The following is a 25,271-nucleotide window of genomic DNA, read 5'->3' on the forward strand; positions in this document are numbered from 1 at the left end:
CATAGTTCATAGTAACACGGAGAAATTAAATACTGTTTTCCTCCCAATGGTGCATTAATATGTATGAGCCGACATTGTGGAATTGCAATCACGGTCCAACAATTGAAAATTAAATCTTTGTAATTATTTATATAAATGACCACAACAGGAGTATGTTTTGTTTTGCTGCGCTCTCTCATGAAAACTCAAGGACAGAAAAGACCAAGACATTGTTACAGCGGTTTAAATGAAGGCAGGAAAAAACACATGCACCGTTATCACCATAGTGTGAATGTTTAGTTGGGATCCATCATGAAGGACAGTCCCATACATCATTCTGTGCAGGACATTATACACATTGCCGTCTCTTTGTGTGCTCTCTGTTAATCCGGAGCACACATTGACCGTCGAAATGACCCCAGCTTTTTCTATTGGTCTTGTGATATTCACAGCGTCCTTTTTGTTTACAGTCCCTTACATCCCAAGGACACACCATTTGTCTTTAGGCCGCAGCATCGCTGCAGTTCAGGTCGAGAAGGTTGGCCTGCGGGATATTCTCACTACATTGTACGTGTTTAGTCCTGGTGCATCAAAACCAGTGGACAAACCACTCTTGTCAAATGTGTAGAAGTTAAATAATTGGCCATCTTGGGCTTCCAGGGACACTGAGGCCGTGCCGACTTTCAAAACACAAGGGTACTCCTTTTCAAAAACCACTCTGAACACCCGGTCAACCAGGTAGTTGAGCTTTATTGTCCTATACTTCTCTGGGATCAGCTCTTCAATCTGAGGCCCAAACTGTTGCATGATCAGAACTCCGTCTGGCCCAACTTTGATCTCGTAAAAGGTGATGTTGCTGTAGGTGAAAAAGCCGACGTAAGGTGCTGGGTTTGGCGGAGGATAAAGGACCTTCTTGGCCTCCCTAAAGGCTTTTTCTATGGCTGGTATGATGTGGTTGTAGGCCTTGTTGACCAAGTCCTGGTTCTGAGACCGGCTGCCAGCCATTAGCACCACCAGACCGAGCTTCAGTCTGGGCACCAGGGAGAAGGTGGCAGAGTAGCCGTCCAGATCGCCATCTTTACGCACCATCTCATAGCCCATCAGTTCATTCACCTCCCACGGCGTCCCAGTTCGGTTGGCAAAGTAGTCCTTATCGCACCTGAAGAGCGGGGTCAGCATGATCTTCAACGAGTCTGGCTCCAGCATCTTGCGGTGATAAGCGCCCAGCAGCATCATGGCAAGCTTGGCCAAGTCTGCAGCTGTGGAGAACATCTGACCCGAAGGCCGGTACCAGCCCAGGTCATAGAGCGGGGCTGGCTTTCCGTTGGAGTACACTCCCACAGCCATCTGGCCCTGGAGCTCCGGGGTGATGTCGAAGCCGGTGTCCTCCATCCCCAGCCGGTCCAGGATATTGTCTGTAATCCACCGCTGGTAGTCAACGGCGACCACTCGCTCGGCCATCACATGAGCCAGCAGTGAGAAGGCGAGGTTGCTGTAGTGACATCTGGAAGGAAGCAAGTGAAACAGATGAAGAAATGAGAAAAGCCGATACAGTACTATTTGACGGATAAATATGAAGCTAGAGCCACTAACAACACTACAAGACTGAAAACAGCTAGCCTGGCTCTCTCAATAGGTAAACGGTTCTGCCAGATTCTGATTACCGCGTTATATGATGTTTGTTTGATCTGTACAAAACAACTGAAAAGTAAAAACGACAATTCGTGGTTAGGAAACAGTCCAGGACTTAACCCCCCTGTAAAACCACAAAACTTTTACACTTAGCCTACATCGTTTTTTGTACAGATTAAACAAACAAACATGTCATTTAGTGTTCTATTTCGTATAGGCTTCGCCCTCTAAGCTACGCTACTGGGTTTATCCCTTCACGCATGCACAGTCGTGAAGATTTCTTTCCCGCCCTTGCGTCCAGCACGGGCTTTCAACTACGTCCGCAGAAACTGTATATAAACAGAGCGGACCCGTTGATCATCTCCCACTTTTTCTTCAAGCTAGAAGTATGAAGACAAGCTCGACTTCCAGCGGTGTTTGCCTCTGCCCCACCTGCCGGACCGGCTACATCCTGCCGCCGGACCTCCATCCCCGCTGCGAGACCTGCTTTGGCGCCACTCACGCTGGCCTGGCTCTCACCCCTGATGCCTCCTGCCAGTTCTGCGCCCGCCTGCCATCTAAAGAGCTTAACCGGCGGGCGGAAGATTTCCTGGAGTGTCAGGCTAGTGGGGAAGGGGATGGCAGCTGGGCAGACTGACGGCAATCCGCCGTGGATACCCACACCCTGGATCCGCTCCCGGCTCTCCCCATCTCCGGAATGGCCAAGGGCACCGCTCCGGTGGTCTTCACCTCTGCCTCAGGCGGCTCTACCCTCCACCGCTAAGACTCTCATCTTGGATCTGCCGGAGATCATCAAAAAGGCGGCAGATCAGAGAAGCATAGCGCTCTCGGCTGAGCTTCCAGCCCCCGCTCGTGGCCTCTTGAGCGGGGACGTTTACACTCAGGAGCCGCCCTCCTCACGGGCTCCACTCTGGCCGAGCTTCATGGAGCTTCGGCCGTTTGTGGAAGAGGCGCTCTCCCAGCCCGGGAAACTGAAGGCTCCCGTCTCTCGCCACGCCCCGTTCACTTGGGTTCAAGGCGACACAGAAGTGGGCTTCCCTTCAGTCCCTTAAGGGCCATTCCCACCCATCTAAAGAGCTCAACCAAGCAGCCCTTGTTCCCACTGAACAGTGCGCTGACAACATGACAGTCGTTCCCCACACAAGCACACACCAGCCCACTGCTGCACGCGGAGCTCCACTGCTCTCTCACTATGCAGACAGCGGGAGCAAACGCTCATTCACTATGAACGGTGCCGCACAGTCATCCCTCTCCCCCCAGCCATGCCAGCGGGACGAGGAAGACAATGACCCAGTGGCCGCTCCCGCCCCTCACGGCGGTGACCGGCCGCTGCCCTTTCGACAGAGCCCTACCATGGGCTGGGCGTCACGAGCTCACATCTCGCCCAGCGGCGGAATGGGCTCTGCACACCTTGCTGGCCATGTCTATAAACAACACACAGACATGCGCGCGCCCACTCTCAGAGCACAGCGCAGCATGGAGCAGGCTGACACACATGGACTCATGGATGTCAAAACTGATAACACGGGGCTACACACTCCAGTTCACCTCCCCCCCACCTCGCTTCGCGGGCGTATTGGAGACAACCGTGTCATCCCAGGCAGAGTCAGATGCCATGATGACAGAGCTAGGGGAGCTGTTGTCAAAAGAGGCAATTTCCCGCGTTCCGGAGGAGGAGGAGAACAAGGGATTTTACTCCCGCTACTTTCTCACTCCAAAAAAGTCAGGCGGGTTGCGCCCCATTCTCGACTTGTCCCAATTCAACCGATGCATCATGGAGCGCCCATTCCACATGCTGACTGTCAGACATGTGTTGGAATGTGTCCGCCACCACGAGTGGTTTACGTCTGTGGATCTGAAAGACGCATACTTTCACATCCAAATTATTCCCAGACAGGAAATTCCTGCGCTTCCTTTTCCAAGGGGCCTATTGTCAGGACAACCGGCTGCCGTTCGGGTACTTACTGGCCGCCCGCACTTTTTCCAAGTGCATGGAGACGGCACTTCATCCGTGGCGGAAAAAAGGCATCAGAGTTCTGTTTAATCTGGACGATCTGCTCATTCTGGCCCCCTCTCGAGAAGAGGCTGCACTGCAAACTATGGAAGTTTTGCGACATCTGCAGACACTGGGCTTCGCCATAAACTGGCAGAAAAGCTCACTGGTCCCCGCACAATCGATAGTTTAACTGGGCGTGGACATAAACTCGATTGTTATGAGAGCCATCTCTCTCTCTCTCTCTCTGTTGTCGCGCACAACACGCGACAGTGTTAGTGCTGTCTGTGATGCGTCTCCTGGGCATGATGTCTGCGGGTCACGTAGTTGTCCCCCTGGGTCTCCTCCACATGAGGAAAATCCAGAGGTGGTTTCATCGCCAGCGCCTCGACCCCATACGCCACAAGTGGCTGACCATCCCTCCTTTTCTTCAGTCAGACCTGGCATATTGGGGAAACCCTCGGACCCTGTCAACCGGGGCTCCCCTGGGCAAGGTGACGTCATGCGTGACAGTGTACACAGACGCGTCCCTTACCCGCTGGGGAGGAATGTGTGAGTCACAGGTGGTGGGAAGAGAATGGCCACATCCCCCTCCACCCCACATAAACTGCCTGGAGCTGTCCACGGTGCTGAAGGTTTTAAAACACTTCACTCCAGTGATAGTGGGGAGACATGTCGTCTTACGGACAGACAACGTTACAGCAGCAGCGTTCATAAACCGTCAAGGCGGCGTGCGCTCCGCCCAGCTATTGGAAATAGCCAGAAGCCTCCTGCTGTGGGCCCATCTGTTGTCCCTCAAAGCAGTTTACATCCCCGGGGTTCTGAACCGGGCGGCAGATCTAATGTCAAGGGGAGGGCCCTCTCACAACGAGTGGAAATTGAATCCCATTATTGTTCAGAAGCTGTGGAGCAGGTTCGGGAAAGCAGATGTGTGTTCTCTCGCCTCACGAGAGAACACACAGTGCGCACTGTGGTTTTCCTTGAGCACGTGGGACGATCCACCCCTCGGCGTAGACGCCTTCTCCCACCATCCCTGGCCCAGAACCCTCCTATACGCTTTTCCCCCGGTCCCTCTGATCCCTCGCCTCCTGGAACGCATCCAGCAAGAGAATCTGTCAGTTATTTTAGTGGCACCGGAGCGCATGAGCGCATCCTGGTTCCCGACTATGGTTCAGATGCTGGCGGGCCCTCCCTGGCTACTACCGTGGCGCGAGGACGCTCTGTCACAGCTGAACGGCGCGATATTTCACCCCCCGGTGATAACCCAGCGGCTGTGGGGTTGACTGCTGAGCGGGAACGCTTGCAGAGATTAGGCTTGCCCCCTGCCGTGGTGCGCACTATCCAGAATGCCAGAGCCCCCTCTACTACAGCGTGTTACACAGGGTGTTGGTCTGCTTTCCAGCGCTGGTGCACGGAGAAGGGTGTGTACCCCATATCGTGTCCCCTGCCTCTCGTGTTAACTTATCTCCAAACATTGGTGGATAATGATTTAGCTCCGTCTACAGTCAAAGCCTACGTGGTAGCTATCTCGTCCTGCCACGAAGGCTATGGAGAGAGAGGACGGTTTTTGCGCACCCCCTGGTGAAGCGTTTTCTGAAGGGGGTCAGGCGTCAGAAACCCGCCGTGCGCTCTCTCACACCCCAATGGGATCTAGCCCTGGTGCGTCGAGCTTTGGGGAAGCCTCCTTTCGAGCCTCTGGCACAAGCCTCTCTCAGGTTGCTATCACTAAAAACGGTGCTTCTCCTTGCCCTGACATTAGCCAAGAGAGTGAGCGACTTATGTGCGCTGTCAGTCTCGCCGTCCTGCCTCTTCATTAGAGGGGACGGGAGCGCAGCCACCTTACAGCCTAACCCCTCATTCACACCGAAAGTTCTGACAAATTCCTTTCGGTCGAGAGTGTTTTCCCTCAAAGGGTTTTTCCCCCTGCCTCATAACAACGGTGTGGAGGAAGCTTCTCACCGCTTGTGTCCGGTGCGTGCGCTATCACAGTACATTTTACGCACGGCGGACATAAGGCAGACACAGCAGCTGTTTGTACATTATAGGGAACACTCCCAAGGAGCGGCCCTTTCAAAACAGCGTCTGTCTCACTGGCTGTGCGAGGCCATCATCCAGGCTTATAACGCGGAGGGGGCGGAGCCCCCCCAGGGCATCCGAGCACACTCTACGAGGGCATTGTCGCCATCCGCCGCCTTATTCAGAGGCATGACAGTAGCCGACATCTGCACAACGGCCCCCTGGGCATCCCCATGCCCATTCATCCATTTCTATCTGCGTGATATGTCTCAGCCCTCCATGACCCACTCGGTCCTGTCCACACTCAACGACGAATAATGCGCGAAGGGATAAACCCAGTAGCGTAGCTTAGAGGGCTGCGCCTATACTCATAGAATCTGGAGTTACAATAACGTAACTATCGAACTTTTAGGGTGCTGGTGGGTGGGTTTTGTGACTTACGGACAGTGCTGTTTCCCCACTTCCAGTCTTAATGCTAAGCTAAGCTAACTGGTTGCTGGCTGTAGGTTTATGTTTACCCTGCAGACGTGAGAGTGGTATCAATCTTCTCATCTAACTCTTGACAAGAATGCAGTTAAGCCTATTTCTCAAAATGTCAAACCAATGCTTTAAACGGACAGTGATTACACAAAATATGTTGTTGTCAGCAAATAGAGACAGAGCGTATCGCGTCATACTCTGAAAGCCGTGCCGACCGGAGGGGAAACAACTCTCTGCTCTCCATTGACTTGAATTGCATGAAGGTGCCTCCACGTCAATGTAACAAAATGCTTGTTGCAAACGTAACATCGGACATATTGTTAGGTTATTGTCAGGATCCCACAGTCTCCCCATTCTCTCTGCTGATTCCTCACGTCTGTATCCACTTTTGTCTTCATAAAATCTCAGTTTTCCAGCTCGCCAGGTCATAACAACTTAAGTTGTTGGGTTCTTTACATTTTTGGTAGTGAATATCACCACACAGCAGCTTTCTGGCATTTTTCTGTTGATTGCTAGCAGATGGAATTGACGAGGAGGCACCGGGAGAGTTGTTTTCCCCGTCGGTGGGGTGGCACTTCAATGCACTTTGTCTTTATAATAAGGCCCTCACATACAATTTACTATCCCAGATGCAAAAAAGAATTACCTATTGAAAAACTGAAATCAACGCAGCATAACGAATCTTACTTAGTGCCTGGGTCTGCTACGAGGACATCATCTTGCAGCAGATTGATTGCAGTTTGTGTTTTTCCTTTCCAAAGCAGACTTGTGGCCCGGAGTCTCCTGGGTAGACCTGGATCAACCCATGTCAGCAAATATAACAGAGGTATTGTGTTTGTATGCACAAGACAAGTGTTCTTCTACTTCTGCTCTATCCTGCTCAAAGAAATATCTCTTCATCTTTTATTTCAGTCTATTATGTTGAGGCTTGATACCTCAAAGATAAATGAAGACAGGGTAGGGTATTTAGATTTTCTTGCTTTAGGAGTTTCTTTCATCTTTTATTTTAATTCATTGCACAAAGTAAAGTATTAGAAGTGGAAAAGCTTCTTCAGATGAACAAGTCCCTGTTTATGCATGACAATAGCAACGTTTTTGCTGTCAATACAAACTGTTGACGACTCCAGCATGATAAGTATCCAAACGGCCCACATACATAATCTTTTATTTCACTGCATTGCAGGTATTCAGTGCAATCTATACAAAGTACAACAGTAATTCTGAGGACTCCCAGGGGTCCATGGCATTCTTTCAGGGGGTCTGCGAAACGTTTTAAGATTAATTCATTAATTATCATGGCATAAATATTTGTATTTCGTATTTCACAAAATGCTTAATAGTTCAACAAATATTTACATTTTTTAATCTTGTCTTGGCTGAAAATAGAGAACCTCTGAACTATAAGATTAATTTTTTATCTTTTTTGTAATTTCATTTCAGTAACTTATGATGACAAATCTCACTGATGTTTAGGATGATATTTTAAGTAATTAAACCTAATCAGCACAGGTTTATTTTCCTAATTCATCAACTGATTGTTTGGTGTATAAAATGTCAGAAAATAGTAAAAACAAAATGCTTATCCCAAGGTGACGTCTTCATATTACTTTTTTTACCAAAACCTCAAGATATTCAAGTCCGATGTCAGATATACATTTTTTTAATGTGGTTAAAATGACTTAAACATTTATAAAAAATAGTTGCATACAATTTGGATGTTTACATTTAACAAGCTTATCAAATAGAGAAAACGTTATGTCAAATATACCAATTATTCCTCTTTTATTTAAATGTTTTTATTCCACTCTCAAGATTCAATAGGTCAGCTCCTGTGGGTTTAGTCCATATCCAGCACCAAAATTGTATTTAATTGGGGTGGCAGTAGCTCAGCCCATAGGGACTTGTCGTAACAACCACCGTACGGGTGTGTTAGCTGAAGAGGTGCCAGTTCAGCAAGGTACCGAACCCCCAACGGCTCGGGGCGCCTTTAATGGGCAGCCCCTTCACTCTGACATCTCTCCATTTAATGCATGTATGAGCTCCTGTTTGTGCATGTTCCTGTGTGTAATGTAACAACAGAGTGTAAAAATGTAATTTCCCCTTGGGGATCATTAAAAAGTATGTTGTCGTCTTCTTCTTCTTCCTAATATATATATATATATATATCTAAGATGCATTTTCACACAAAACTAACTGTAAATTTGAGACCTGGGGGGACTACAGTAGGCTGTATCTTATTAGCTCTCAAAACATTGAATCATATCACAGCAGTTGGCAACTGTATCTACCCGAGAGCTGGCTGGCCATCCTGCGCAGGGTGACTGAGGAGGAGCGGATCTGAACCTCCCCACTGTCCAAAAATATCAGGCCATCTGTCACATATTTCAGCTCAGAGTCTCGCGTCTTTCCCAGAGGGTTTTTGATGGTGAAGTTGTCCACATATTTTTCCAGAGGGTCATCCAGGGAGCCGATCTTCCCATCCTCCCACAGTTTGTACAGCATCAGCGTAGGGAAGATTTTTGATAGGCTTGCAATTCTGGAAGACAGATAACATAGCAATGCGATTTGTTTTTATCTGACAGAAAATACTTCATGAGTGTCAGGCACACTGATGCACAGTTTTTTGTTTACTGCCAACTCTTACTCTTGTGTCTCGCCCCCCTTCTGCCTGTACGTGACTTGTCTGGTTGAATAGAAATAAACAACACTAGATCAAAACCTAGTGTGGACCGTGTGTGGTCAATGTGGCCATTCATTTGTGTCTTAAGAGAGAGCAACATAGAGGAGAAGGCAGACACACACACACACACACACACACACACACACACACAGCTGATTAATGGGTTATAGCAGTAGAGGTAAAAGCCTGTGTCGCCTATACGTGTCTGTCGGGCCAATGAGTTATAACACCAATACTATGTCTCAAATCATGCACTTCTGTACTCACACTTGCTATTTTGAGTACATAGTGTGTTCACACTGACAAAGTATGGCCACATGCAGTGCACTACGAGTACCTGGATGCCCCACTCAAAGCGGTCAAAATGTTGGGTGTGGATCGCTGTACAATTCTCACACTCAACTGCTGCCATCTTTGCTACGAAGCGGAAGCTACAGGACCACCAACACATTTTTAAACTTGCGACTGTGGCAGGTGAGGAAGCTGTAGCGGTTACTTTTTAAACGGCGAAACATGAACTATACAAATGTATTATATAAATGTGTTTTTTTCGATAAGTACCACTATATCCGTCAGTTAGGAAGAAAACAAGCCGTGCAGACGACAATAGTGCAAAAATGCTCCGCCCAGCTGCAATTTACCATTATACAGAAGAAGAAGAAGAAGAAGAAGAAGAGTCATTTCTGGTCAGTGCATAATGACCGTGTGCGATTTGAGAAAGCACTACCCTGTCAAAATTGTGTGCTACATGTAAGTGCACTCACATAAGTATCCAAATTGATACACATTGTAACACTTAAAAAACGGTGGAACTTCATCACTCAGAGACAGCGGGACAGGGTTTCCAGGTCCTACAGGCCTGGTTCCTGCAGTCCAGCCAAAAGACAGCTATATATATGTTGAGCCAGATTAAAATAAAGGTATTGTTAGAATGGTCATATTAGAGTTTATCGAGTAACAACATAGTTTGATGTTTCGGGAAATATGTTTATTTGCTTTCTTGCCGAGAGTTTGATGAGAAGATCGATACCACTCTCATGTCTGTATGGTAAATATGGAGCTACAGCCAACATCTGGTTAGACCAGCTTAGCATAAAGACTGGAAACAAGGGAAAACAGCTAGCCTGCTAGCCTGGTACTGATGGTAACAAAATCCCTCTACCAGCACTTCTATAATTCACGTTATGCCTTTTTTTGTATCCATACAAAAACATAGTTAGATGTCGTAATATTTATCGGCCATACTCACTTTGACTATAAAACTTCAGAAAAGTATATAGTAAAGTGTAACTAAATATTTGAAAAAAAAAAAACATTCATTTTGATTATATATTGATCTGTCAATTGTCAAGTTTTTATACCTGGTGATTTTACTTAACATTTTATTTTACATTTTCCTGAGGAAAATTGATCATGCAAAGGAGGTGTGTTACCTCAAAATCTATAATTAAGGTGTTAATGTCACGATTGTTAGTTTCTGTTTGTGTTTCCTGTTTTATTTTGTAGTCTCTGTGTCCTCCCTAGTCTTCTCTAGTCTTCCTGTCTTTTGTTTTCCCGCCTGTTTGATTGTTCCGCCCCGCCCTGATTTGTTTCACCTGTTGTGTCACCTATTTCTTGTTAGTCCTTGTTAACCTGGGTATTTAGTCTCTGTGTTGTTCTTGTCTTTTGTGGGAGCATTTCGTTTCTCTTGCTGTTTGGAGGGTTCAAGGTCTGTCGTGATCTTTGCTGTTGTGGCTTTATATTATTTGTCTTGTTTTCCCTGTTTTATTTCCTGCCCGGATTACTTTTGTTGTAGTTTTTGCCTGCTGCTTCCAGGACACTTTTTGTTTGTACTTTGTTTTTGTTTAATAAATTATCAAGCTCTATTCACTTTGCCTGCTCTCTGCATTTGGGTCCAAGCCTTGCAGCCCCATTGTGACAGTTAAATAGGTCTAACTGGGAAACTTAAATGGAGATGATAAACTAAATTGCAACTTCAGAGTCTAAGACTCATATGTTTAAGCCAAACATATTATATATATCCAAATGGAAACCCTTATTAAATTTTGACCATTACAATTTGTCTTTGGTAAAGACAATGTCAACTTGATGTTATTTTATGAAAAACAGCAAATTCAAACTAATTCTCCCAGGTGTGAGCCACATTTATTTATTAATTATAATTGAATCCTCACAGTGTGCAGTGCTTTTATTTCAAAGATGGATGCTCATGTTGAAAGCAGACGTAACATCAACTGCGTCTTGGAGTCTGAGAGCGAAAGTGCCTGCTGCTGCAAAAATCGTTAACTGTGGGAGAATTTACTTAAAAGGAGCACCAGCACTTTCAGGAGCAACTGTGAATGAGTCAGAGCACATGCAGTACATCTGAAAGAATGAATAAACCTTTATGTAGGCCGACTTACATTTAAACGTCACTTCTTCGGAGTGTTAAAAGTGTGCTTCTGTGCACAAAGTGCTGGAGACACTTGTATGTGTAATAATTTTGATTGGCTGCGGACTGATTGGGGCCGTAAGCTTCACATTATTTTTGTACATATGTTGTCTGATCAAATATGTTAAGTAATTGTTGGTGCAATTTTACATACGGATTACACAAGTGATTGGATAATTCCACGCTTTCTGGACATTCCACCAATTTTACACCTACAGTAAGTACTCCTCAGCATGTGAATATGGACGTATATGCCGTCTGTTGCTTCGAAGGATCCATCTGTTTGAGAAAATCACCCCCAGATCATGTCATCAGGATTTTCTTGTATTAGGTTTAAAAAGACTTTTAACACAAGTCTGCTTTACAAACTTGAGTGAAGTTTGAGATGTGGGCATTTATCAGGCAGTGACTGTCAAATGAAGGATGCTATCATGTTGCATCAGTAGAAGTGAAGCTTAGGGACTCAAAGTCAGTATGTCTCAGAATGTGCCGCATAAATTTGGAACAAAATCCGTCTTTCACAAAGCCCCCAACTTTATGGAAGTGCAAAACTAAATTGCTGAAGTACCCCATTATGTCACTTAGGGAAAAAAACAATATTAAGGATTTTTCTTAGTTTGACTCTTGCACAGCCTTAGCTGGTGTGTCTGTGGATACCTATACAATTTGGAACAGACCAATAAAATCCCTCATAAACTGCAGCAGCACACATGTCGTCTACATGCTAGAATGTCCCGGTTAAAGCCTTCAATCCAATCAGTGTGCTCTAGACCTTTTCTTCCCCTTAGGGGATTTTTATTTCGGTTTTCTTTCCTGCACTGTAACACACTCTGAGCATTTACTTTAGCCTTTGTAGACTAATCATCAGACATGCAGTGGTAACATGATCATGGTCATGCTGTAATGTAAGTGAGGCAGGAGCTAGTGTGCAGATGTTTACTGGCTGAAGAATATTTATATGCAGAGCTTATGTGCCCATTACAATGAATTAAAGTGATGTAATAATGGGCACCCTATAAGGTAAACACATTGCCTCCTCTGCAGCAAAGGAAGCAATGTGTTTTATGTTTCAGACTGCAGCAACAGAACCAATAAAAAAAGAACAGGTTAGTGAGAATGAGGGGGGTGTCATGCGCTTGCGACTTACAATGACTTACAAAGATACATAACAGCTACAAGTGTATGCACTATAAATGGTTGGGCATCGAGAACCGGTTCCAACTAGGAACCGTTTAAAAAATAACGATGCCATTGGAATTGTTTAGAAAATTTGTTTTTGATTCCGATCATCAATTCCAAAGTTTTGGTTTCCATAGTGGCCACCGTATTTCTGGAAGTGCTTGCCACGCCCGCCTGTTCTGTTGCAGCCATGGAGCACGGTAAGCGGCACTCAAAAGTTTGGCTTTATTTCACCTTAAAAAAAAGCCTGGGTCGGCACAGTGCAACACATGTGACAAACTTATTTCTTACACGGGAGGATAGCTGCACTACAAATATGACTAAACTCCTACGCCTGCATGGTGTACAAATTAACAAGGAGTGTAGCGTGTTCGACGTGCTGCGCAGGTCCACGGTCTCGTCCTCCTCGGGCAACCCTGCGCTAACCAACAGTAACGTTACCTCGTCACAATCAGATAAGTGATTGTAGTGTAACAAAGCGCTTGACCAAATTGCTAATTGTGGTGAACAACAACGTTACTGAAATTATTTTTTCCCCTCGTAGATGAATGTAGCGTTACGCAAATTGCACATGCTAGTAGCAGTCCTAATATTACTGCTGCTGCTGCTAATGCTAAACCGGTGGAGACTCGGTGTGAAACTCCATTCACCTTTGCAGCAAAGCAGGGGAAAATGCCAGCGGAGAAAGTGTAAGAGTGCCACAGAAAAGTTACCGCATATGTGGTCAAAAGGCTGCATCCCTTCTGATGTAGAATGCCTGACGTTCAGGTAACTATTAACATTAATTAAAGAGTTAAGAAATCTTGCTTCCCAACCAAAGTTAACGGTCCTATCGTTATGTGTTTTTATGTTCACAGGGATATGATCCGTTCTATCAACCCCAAGTACACCCCCCCCCCTCTACCAGAGACTATTTGGCAAACCAAACTTGGTACAAGATAGAAAAATCTAATGTAATCTCTGAGCTTGCTGATGTCCACTCTGTTGCCCTCACTTGTGACTCTTGGACTAGCATTGCTCAAGACCACTACCTAACTGTCACAGCACACTATTTAGTGGAGGGCAAAATGAAGCAAAAAGTGCTGCAAACCAAAGCTGTTTACACAGCCCATACCGGACATGCCGTGGCAGAGGAGATCGGCGACATCCTGAAAGAATATGGCATTTTTGACAAAATAGTGGCTGCTACAGAGATGTTCACAAGTCATTTGTTGCAAGTCCAAGTCAAGTCTCAAGTCTTTGAGGGGCAAGTTCAAGTCAAGTCTCAAGTCTTTTGCCACAAGTCCAAGTCAAGTCTCAAGTCTCTGGCCATCTGATCTGTCCCTAACACTGTATTGTTAAATCTTATGAATTCAAAGCATGTCCTGTAGCTACCATCCATACAGTACAGTATCAAAATCAGTTGTAGGATAACTTTATGGGGTCTACTTAACACATCCCTCTAGCCCTCGGACCTGGTGAAATATTAACCTAAGTCTGTCACATCATATGGATACAATGATAAAGATACAATTTGCATGTTCCCAGCATTAGCACAACACTTTGCGATGGTTAGCTTGTTATCTGTGATTATATATGCTAAATGTAATGTCTCTTTCACTCAAGAAATCAAGAGAATAGTGGCAGCGCCACACCAGTTACAGAACAACATGCATCTCAGTGTCAGTCCAAATTACGCACAATAAGCAGTATGAACTCACTGATGTAATACCATTTATTTTCTAAATGTTAGTACGCTCAGTGAAACTGAGTCCAGCGTGAGGGAGACCCGACTCAGAGGAGGAGAAGTTAGTGAGGCCAGCGTCTCCACGGCAGGTGACAGTGCGCACGGATCCGCCGCGCCACGCATGGATGAAATAATGAAATAGTAAATAGGACTACAGTAACAGAAACATGTGCAGAATTAAGACAGTCAAGACAGCCCAGTGTTTGGTGGACCGGGTACACCTTGTTCACTTAATAGCCTACAAATCATGCGCCATGGATTTCTTAGCCTCAGCAACCACTAACTATAAGATACAATGTCCCTGTTCCCAGCATTAGCACAACACTTTGCGATGGTTAGCTTGTTACCTGTGACGATATATGCTAAATGAAACATCTCTTTTCACATTAGTGTGTGAGTGACTGACCTATCTGGGTGCGTTTTGAGATGCCTGATGAAGTCCGACGTTGTTGATCCGGCATCATTTATCTTGGTGCCACACACTTTGCATGTAGCTGTTAGATTACTGCCTCTGTTTACGAAGTTATTGAAAGCAAAACTAATGAGAAAAGGCACAACTGAAGGAGGATTTGTTGTCGCCATCGGCAATGCATTTTTTGATATGTGAGTGCGCGCACATAGGCGCATGCGTTACGTTGCACATTATGGCAAAGGGCAGGGGACATACAGCTCGTCATACGTTTCCCCGTATATGCGCCAATAAAAGAAAATAGAAATACATGAATACATTTTGATTTAAAAAACAATAATTGCATGAAAACAGGTTGTTGACGAGTCTCGAAGCTGGAGTCCGAGTCAAGTCTGAAGTCTTTTGGGTCGAGTCCGAGTCAAGTCTGAAGTCAGCTGTTTGTGCGACTTAAGTGCGACTCGAGTCCGAGTCTCAGACTCGAGTCCCCATCTCTGGGCTGCTACTGTGGATAATGTAGCAAATATGCCATAGCCATAAAAAAAAACTAGAGTTTGTGAAACTGGGCTGCTTTGCTCACACACTCAATCTTGCAGCACAGAGTCTCTACTCCCTGACTGCAGTGACTCAGTGGACTGCAAAGATCCGTGCCATCATCGTGTGGATGAAGAGGTCCTCGATGGCAAAGGTTGTTCTGCGAGAGAAGCAAGATCTCCTCAGTAGGAATCACTGAATTTGTTTCATTTGACCACTGTGAATGCTATATAATTAAAATGCCTTTTTTAGTAACGTACATTTTGCATGCATTTAATTTTTTCAAATGGTACAGCAATAGCTGATGTCTGAATGTAACTAAATCACATACATGTTGTATGATGTTATATAATATAATTTGTTTCTCTGTATTTGTGATTTTATTGTTTGTGTCAGAGCTGCCACAACACTCACTCACACTTGATGTGAGAACTGATGGAACTCTCTCTACCTTATGATGGAGAGATTCCTAGAGCAATACCCTGCAATTCAAGCAGCCAGCTTGGATCAACGGCTGAGAAAGAATATGGAGAGGGACAGGTAGAGCTAGATAGGGGAGAGGAACATCTGGGTATCCTACTCAACGTATTTATACAGCACAGCACCAATACACAAGATGAATAAAACACTAAGCAGCTCAAGTTTCAGTCAACTTCAAGTGAGTCTAATGTTAGATAATTAAAAATAAAAAGCATGAATAACTATTCATTTTATAAAATGTATCCTAATTGTCACACACAGACTTGCCCGGCTGAATGACGAAGACTTCAGGAAGGCAGAGGACTTCATCAACTTGATGAGAGTTCTTTACACTTCCACGCTTTGCGTTTCAACTGAAAAGAACCCCACATGTGGTCAGATCCTGCCAATACTCAAAAAGCTTGAGATGCACTTTACTGTTGTTGAGGGAGACACAGTATTTGCATCCAATCTCAAGAAGCAAGTTTGGGCAAACTTGTCCAAGCGATATCAGGTAAAAATTAGGTGAACTTTCATTACAGAACAATACATTGAATACATATATATTTATATTTACAGAGCGAGGACATCAGGAACTTTCTTGAAGTGGCAACAGCATTAGACCCCACGCTTCAAACAAAATATGGATGGTGATGATGTCATCGCTGGGACCGAATCAAGAGAGACATGATGACAGACTCTGAGCACGAGCAGGTTAGATAATGTCATTGAAGCTCAAACATTTAATGTCTCCAATTCAGTCATTAAAATGTTTGGTCTATAAACGCCAATTATGTTATTTGCAGTCAACAGAGGACGATTGTGGAGAAGGTAGTGATGTCAGAACAATGTGGTCAGAGAAAAGGCATGAGAATGATGAAGTGGAGGAGGAAGATGAGAATGTAAGCACAGAAATGCTGAAATTATATTCAGGATCTTAGCATCTGCCTTTAGTAGATGTTTTTCTTTTAGCGAATAAGTCTATTCTTTGTTTTTGCAGCAACAACCTCCAAGCAAACATCCAAGAAAGTCTCCATTGGAGGAGCTTTTTGCCAATGAGGATGCAGAAAAGATGTCATCACAGAAGAGGACCATGTCCATCCAGGACCATGCAGAGAAAGAGATGCAGATGTATAAGAAGACACCACCAACCTTTGCGTCTGATGACCCTGCTGCCTGGAGGTGTTCTCAACTGCCGGTGACACAATCTGTGCTGAACGTTCACGGATACTGCCTGAGAAGGCAGACATGCTCATATTTCTGAACAATAACTGTTTTTAATGCATTGAGTTAGTTTATACATGTCCAGAGAGTCCAGACCAGGGTGCAAGTTCTGCATATATAAATCAGTTTTTTGGTCTGCTGCAGAGGCATTCTTAATTTTCTCCCACATGGGCTGCAGCTCCCAAAACTAAAACTCATTATTGAATCAAAATAAAATGTTCCTCTGTGAAATGAGCCTGTGACATGTTTTGACTACACCCCTCAAAGAATCGGAATCGAGAATCGAAAAGAACCAACATCGAAAGGAAGAATCGGAATCAGAATCGTTCAAATCAAAACGATGCCCAACCCTAGCACTATACAGGATTTACCCTGTAAGACTTTATCGAACGGAATTGATGGGTCAAACAGCAAACAGCCAGCCACAAATATTCTATAAACGATGCATCAGGCTGTCTTTGAGATTTCACATGAACAACGGTTAAAGTTACTCAGGCTATCGAAGAATACCATAAGTCCTCTGTTCAATTAGGCCTAAGCGATGCACCCCAAGCTTCTATCCTTAACAAACAGCCATGTACTGTATATCGGCTCTTCCAGTCTCTCCACTGCTGGCTGTTCCAATTTAACGGGAGAGAAGAGCAAGAGGGGTTAGGATCGTGACCGGCCTCTGACGAGCTGTTACCACCACCATCTTCAGCCAGAGAGGACATTATTTCTTCAGCTTCTTCTTGTGTTGTCACCCTGGCGGGAGGTGTGCTAACAGGGCTTGCAGCAGGTGAATCAGTCGTTTTCTTTTTGCCATGGCTATATGATGCTAACTGCAGAATGGAGTTGAAGGACTTTGCACGCTGATTAATGGCCTCCAACATTTATATTTTTTCTATGAATCTTTGAGTTAACATGTACTAAACATGAGTTGAATTTGCACTGCAGCGCCGCCACGCCTTGATGCTCATGACAAGAATAGCATGTATATATATCTTTATTGAAGTGAATTAGGTTTAAATTGCCGACATGCATGAATGAATGATTATTAACAATTTTACACATAGTAATCCACGATGATCATATTACACAAAACTGAAATTGCACGTCAAAATGACATCAATATTTTTAGAGACCCCCCCCAAATTTTTTTTCAAAAATCACGTTTTCAGGGGCTCGGTAGCGGCTTACAGGGGTGACAGAATGCAAATCCAAGTTTACCTTGTCATAGTTGAATAACAACAGTTCGGTGGGTCAAATGGGCATACAGAGAACCTCAAAATCCCATTGACAACTCTTTCCTATGTAAATCTCACAATTTGAAACTGCCGCTGAACGGGTGAATCCCAACGAAGCTAATAGCTGACGTCAACTCGGTAGCTTAATTGGCTCTGGTCTGTATCTTTGTCACGCTCCAAAATTTACATATAGACCACTGGTCTAAGACCAGCTGGTGTTCTGAATGTAGGTCGCGCAGATCTCGCACACTAGTTTAGCTGCCAGCTGTGCATTTCCACGGGAATTACAAAGAAGAAAGTTTGGAAGTTTTTCAAGGAAATTGAAAATGAACCGTGGTCGTAAATGCAGTGTTCCAGGCTGTACAGGGAATGCTGACACTTTTCACATTTCATCGCGGGCTGCCGGTCGTGGTGCTCCAGGTAAGCGGTACTTATGACTCATGACCCCAGTATGTGTATGTAAAATCATGGTTGCTGCCCTGGTGATCATGGGAAAATGAAATGCAGAAACATACAGTTTACTAAGCACTAAACCAAAAACATGCAAAACAAAACAATTCTGCGATATTTGTGCTGTAGCTTTCAGTGTAGTAATAACCTGTAAATTGTGTACTCATTCGGGGGTCCTGAGAGAGGGTCACTGGCATTCCTTTTTCCAAAGTTGCCGGTCCACAAAACGGTATCATTTAAGATCACGATGGCCGACAGAGAGGGAAGGCTGATAGGGTTGATGCTCTGCCGAAGTAAAACGTCCACCTGGAAGAGGCAGAGCAGGAAGTTTATTGTGAAAATGTATTTCGGTCAGATGGATGTATATGTGACTACTTAAAGGAGACATATCATGCTCATTTTTAGGTTCATTCTTGTATTTGGGGATTTTACTATAACATGTTTACATGCATTAATGTTGAAAATGTTGATGAAGTTTCATGCGGCTGGCACGAAAGCCGAAGAAAACAAACATCCGAGGGTGAAGAAGGAGGAGGGTGACTGAAGAGACGACAAGATTCAGGAACTTCTGTCGGTAAGGGCCGACTCAGAAAACGTCAGACAAAGTCAACGAACAGCAAGAGACCAAATTACAAACCGGCTCCGTGACCACGGTTTAATCCGCATCATGTCCTGCCTTCTGCACGCTCTACCCAGCATCACCCCTCGTCTAAACCAAACGGAGCATTTCCAGTACGTGAGACTGCATCTGATACAGACACTCTCCTGTTGTGTGCTACATGTGTGAAAAGGGAAACTGAGGACAATGTCCGCACATGATTCTCCTGACATTGTCGAGAGTTCAGTAGCTTCAGTGTTAGACTCTATTTGAAGCTTTTAATGTCATTTTCCAGCACAGCTGTATTCATCATAAATGAGCATTTTGAACTTTAGTGTGGCATAGACAATTTTTTTCAACAACATCAACATCTGTGTCATTATATTTACTTAGATCACATGCTTTCTTCCCTCTAAAGAAAATTAGGGTTACACTTTACTTGAAGAGTGACATGACACTGTCATGAACGTGTCATAAACATTATAAACAAGTCATAAACGTTTATGACATAACGCTTCTTATAGTAAGCTTCATTCATTTTCAAAAGAGTTGTTTGGCTGATTATTTATAAGGTTGTTTGTAAAAAAAAAAAAAAAAGAAGGTAAAAGTGTTAAATGTTATAAAATACCTCTAAACCTTCTGGGTTCTGGGGCACCTACTGTATGTAAAAGTAAAATAATACAAATCAATACCTGCAGGTTCAATACAAACAGTGTGAGTATTATCTGTACCACTTTGCAAATGTATGGTTATCAGCAGGTCAAGGCACATGGCTATATGTTTGTCATACCCAAAGAAGTGTTCAGATCCTTCACTTAACGGCAATATAAAGCCCCCAGAGAAATGACTATGATGTCACTTTGTCACACTTAGCCAAAGATATTAGTTTAACATAACTTTTTCTTTTTTACGTTGCTCACAAGGCAGAAATGAATAAAAGACAACCTTTCACAGTAATGAATAGCACATAGTTCAAATTCTTAATTTTCAATCTCTGATTGGCTGTAAGTGTTTGCTCACAGAAACTAAAGAAGCTCTTTTCAGTACAGGCAACTGCAAACTGATATTGAATATATATCAGATATACATTTCTTCTCAACTTTAAATTAATGAGTTAAATATTGATGCTGATTCCTTCAGTTACGTCCTCATTACCAATGTGAACTACTTTTTTATTCTCGAAATTCTCTCATGGATGCTAAGGTGTCAATATATTTCATTGCACGTGGTTGATACATTGGGAACACTGCTGCTCAGAAAGACCCTGAGTTTGTGATCCACTATATCTTTAATCTCCTTCTGTCAACTGCAACGGCATTTGGTGTAAAGGATTACCGCAGCCAGCCCGTAAATTTCCTAGGACTCGAGTTGGCATGAAAGAAATACGACCTCAATTTTAATTCTGTGCATTGATGTACAACTCCTCTGACCTTTTCCAGGGCTTCTTTCAGGCTGGCGATAGGATGCTCCAGCTGGAGAGCCTCGGGGAAGCGAGGACACATCATCTCTGCTTTGGCATTGCGACCCATCCCTTCATCTGGGCGGTGGGTGGCAAATGAGAAATGAGAAAGAGAGAAAGAAAAAAGCAAATAATGTATCGGCAGCACAAAGGCAAGTGTTATGCAGCATGATTGGCTGGCTTGGGCATCATTAATTCTCTCTGCTTCCTGATGAACCCCTTTAATCTTACAGGATACAATTTGACATATGCTATATGATATCCTGTACAAGCTCACTGATCTAAAGAGATGTTGCCTGGTCCCACTGTGTACTCTGGATGAACAATATGATATTTGTTGTATATTTACTTGCAGCACTGTGTTGCCGATGTGTGGAGAAGGAACTTCGTTGACACTGTTCTTGATTATAAAAAGGTTTATTACATCAAAGATTCCAGCATCAATTTACAGACTCCATGGACATCTGGAGAGACGACCGACCCAATCTTCAAAATTTGTCGCTCTGCCTTTTCTTTGTGTGAATCCAGTATATAGCCTGTACATTGTAATAACATAAGGCGTGATATGTGTAAGTATATGATTGGAGTAGGGAACTGACCAATCAATGCCTTTTATCTGGCATAACCCCAAAAACAGGACTCTTCTGTCTTGGGGGGCCCTCTGTTCATGTTAACAGTTTCCAGATGTTTTCAATACAAGTGGGGTAAAGTTTATGCATCTCCTTATACCAAAACTTAAGTCAAAGTGTAAATCGTCAGATACCACATATTCAAATATGTTTCATTGTGGCCACCCTTTGCCTTTCCATTCTAAAGGACTGCTATTAATGAAAACATTTGTTTTTTGCAATATAAAAAGACACATCGGTGTACATAAAAAATATGAATCATAGCCTGTGGAGCTGTGCTTTTCCCATTAATAATATCACCTGATGTTACTTTACTCAAACCTGTACTGTGTTTTGGAGAATAAAGTATTTCGGCTCTGAGGAACTGACACTAAAGAGCCCGGTGAGGTGTTATAATTACGTGTCGGCATATTCAAACCAGATTTATCATCCAAAGCACTACTAGTACATGACACATTCTGGAGCTGTGTAAGACTACAATTTAAAAAACAACAACATTTCACATAAATTAAGTGTCAATCTTTAACCCTGAACCTTTTTTAATTTTTAACTACAACTTGTGTATTCTGAGAAATTATCAATGATGATCTGTTTTAATTGGCAGTGCCTACTTCTATCTTGAATATGATGCTGTCAAATACACACACTGCAATCGAGCACAACAACTGTGGGCTAATGTCTTTAGGGAGCATACATTTTATCACATAATTACAAGATAAAGATTGCACAATTACGAGACTGTTTTATCCATTAATCACAAGATCTATATCTTCTTAATTATGAGAGAGTAATCTATTGATGATCAATATTGCAGTAACTGAGGTTGTGGGTTGTTGCTGTGGCCGTTAGAGCAGATATACACCGACACAGCGCTGTGGAGACAGGTCTGGCTATGCGAGACTAGATCAGATAAGAAGGAGCATCCAGAGTTTTAGCTGCAAGCTAACAGCTATGACTCAGTGTTGAATGTAGGAAGGACCTACAGTCATTGGATGTCACAGGGTCAAGGTTTGACAGACATTCACATTCTTCCAAAATAAGAAATGATGGATGAAATGGAAATGAGTTTTAAATGATTTTCTCAAGAAAGTCTTCAGTCAGTCAGGTTCAGGTCACAGCTCACTATTAATGTATACAGATAAGCTAACACAAATCTCTTCAGACTGCACCTTTGCCAAGAAGATGATGGTTATAAAAAAAAAGAGAAGAAAATCAAATTGCACATATGTTGCACTTACAGTTGTGTTCAAAATAATAGCAGTCCAACATCACTAACCTCATAAATCCAATTTTTTGGTAGCAGTGATATTTCTACATGGCAAATAATTTACTGGTAAGTGTTATAGAAAACCGACAGACCCAACAGTCATGACATGCATGCTGCTCATTCTGTGTAATTGAAAGAGGCATGTTCAAAATAATAGCAGTGTGTTCAATTAGTGAGGTGATTGATTCTGTGAAGAAACAGGTGTCAAATATGGCCCATATTTAAGGAAGGAAGGAAGCAAATGTGCATGCTGGTTACAGTGCATTTCACACTGAAATACTCAGCAAAATGGGTCGTTCCAGACATTGCTCTGAGGAACAGCGGACTTTGATTAAAAAGTTGATTGGAGAGGGGATACCATATAAAGAAGTGCAGAAAAGTATAGGCTGCTCAGCCAAAATGATTTCAAATGCCTTGAAATGGCATCCAAAGCCTGAACGACGTGGGGAAAAATGGTCAGCTCCAGGAAAATCAAAGAAGAAGGCTATGTGAAGCAAAGCTATCTGCTAGAATCCCCCGCAAAGTCCCATTGCTGAAAAAAAGACATGCACTGAATAGGTTGAAATGTGCCAAAGGACACATTGACTGGCCAAAGGAGAAATGGGGTAACATTCTGTGGACTGATGAGAGCAAAATTGTTCTTTTTGGGTCTAGGGGCCGCAGACAGTTTGTCCGACGACCCCCATGCACTGAATTCAAGCCAGTAAAGCATGGTGGCGCAAAAATCATGTTATGGAGATGTTTCTCATACTGTGGTGTTGGGCCTATTTATCGCATACCAGGGATCATGGATCCGTTTCAATACATCAAAATACTTGAAGAGGTCATGTTGCCTTATGCTGAAGAGGAAATGCCTTTGAAATGGGTCTTTCAACAAGACAATGACCCAAAACACACCAGTAAGCGAGCAAAGTCTTGGTTCCAGATGAACAAGATTGATGTTATGGAGTGGTCAGCCCAATCCCCAGACCTCAATCCCATAGAAAACTTGTGGGGTGACATCAAAAATGCTGTTTCTGAGGCAAAACCCAGTAATGCAGAGGAATTGTGGAATGTAGTTCAATGGTCCTGGGCTGGAATACCTGTTCACACGTGCCAGAAGTTGGTCATCTCCATGCAACACAGATGTGAAGTAGTTCTCAGAAATAATGGTTATGCAACTAAATATTAGTGCAGTGATTCAAAGTAAAGCAAACCCTTGAGATATTTTTCAGTTTATACAGTAAATGTTTAAGTTTGTAAAGAAAAATGCAAAACAGCCTAATATTCCCTTTTCTTCACTTTCTGTAAAGGTATAACACAAACTTGATCAATTTTGGTCATGTTTTGATTTGGAATTGAATGTGCAGTGTTCCCAATGCATTGATATTATGGAATTAAAAGCTATTCTAAACAATATTTCTAAACACACTGCTATTATTCTGAACACAACTGTACATGTGCTTTTTTGTAGTTTTGTCTCATTTAAAGCTAATGTAATGTAAATCTTCTTTGGGATTCTTGCTGCTCTGAGTTTGTACCTTCATGGTTGAATGCACTTATTGGAAGTTGGATAAAATGGATAAGATGGATAAACGTGTCAGCTAAATGAAATGTGATGTAATGTCAGCCACCTGACAGCAACAATATTTCAGACCTTTTTTTTGTCTCCACCTGTGACCTCGATCTTACCTGGCAGAAGTTTGGGCAGCTGATATTGCCAGAAGAAGCATCCTGTCATCACCAGTGACAAAACAAGAAAGAAGACCAAACCCAGCTGGGTCCATTTCACCTTCATCTTGTTAGTTTTAGTGAGTCCTTGGAATTTAACGGTAGCAGGAGAAGGAGCTGGATCAGGAGCAGGTGCAGGAGCAGCCACAGCAGGAGGCTTGAATACAGACAGACAAACACACAACAACAAACAGTAGGTTAGCACTAAATCTGTAGAATTGTTATCTTATACACTTGTAAATGTTTCCCATATTTGTGGATTCTCTGACTAGACATTATCTGTTGACTTTTGTTGTAAAAGAAGTTAGAAATCCCTTGTTCCCTACACAAGTGATCCCTGTTGCACTTAACGGTACTCACCACCTGATGCTTCACAGGCCAGAGCAGGAAGGACAGGGTTACCAGTGACACAGAAATCTTCTTACACAATCAACATCCTAAACATTTACCCCGAGTTAGTTCTACTATGTAAGAGATTCCTGCACCCCAGAGGCAGTAAATGGTGTCCCATGGAGGTTTTCCTGAGCAGGAGAACTGACATGGACACAGACATGGACTCCCATCTCTGATTTCTCACTGACTGTGCTGTAATCCTGGGCCATCGGCGCTCCCGTCCCTCCCATTTCAATTTTCTTCTCCTGCAGCCACAGGCTGTTGACATCATAATCCCCAGATTTACTCCACCAAAGCGGCCGGGGACGTCCTAATCCCTAATCCCTGTGAATCAATTCACTTCAGTCCAGCCTTCGACTCGTGGAGCCTGCCACCGAGCTGACAAAGATGGCACCCTCTCAGCTAACATGAGTCAAGATGGGGTGACAACGGTGCGCCTTTTAGCCAGAGCATGAGCTGAAAAGTACAATCACTTGGGCGCAGCAAATTTGGGTCAACTGGGTGAGGGACTGACAGACAATTTGGACTGTTGAAGGGAATTTAGATAATGACAGAGAATAAGATGCACTGCTATCAACAGATTATTCACACTGCCAGCTACAAGAGTCCAATAGTATGTGCTTGCATGTCTATTTCAATCACAGCAGGTGCAGTAATTTGGCTTACTGGCAAACAATAATAATACAACAATAATGACTTATTGTTGACTTATTGTACCATTCTTGCAAAAAGGAAAAGTTAATGGATTATAAAAACTAAGCCATGTGTTTGTATTCTTTGATTACCATAACATCTATAAA

At 43.6% G+C, this 25,271-nt stretch overlaps 1 protein-coding gene across 1 annotated transcript; it reads right to left on the reverse strand.

Moving 5' to 3' along the window:
* Positions 1-504: 504 nt before the first annotated feature.
* Positions 505-24,145, reverse strand: lactbl1b (lactamase, beta-like 1b). The gene is made up of 6 exons (XM_078247515.1): positions 24,022-24,145; positions 20,444-20,550; positions 18,564-18,721; positions 8,389-8,636; positions 6,788-6,893; positions 505-1,483 (listed from the first exon to the last, which is right to left on the reverse strand). The coding sequence occupies exons 1-6, from the start codon at positions 24,143-24,145 to the stop codon at positions 505-507; spliced, it is 1,722 nt and encodes a 573-aa protein (XP_078103641.1).
* Between the last annotated feature and the right edge of the window lie 1,126 nt (positions 24,146-25,271).

The sequence above is a fragment of the Sander vitreus genome, chromosome 4 (assembly GCF_031162955.1).
Source record: "Sander vitreus isolate 19-12246 chromosome 4, sanVit1, whole genome shotgun sequence".
Taxonomy (NCBI): Eukaryota; Metazoa; Chordata; class Actinopteri; order Perciformes; family Percidae; genus Sander; species Sander vitreus.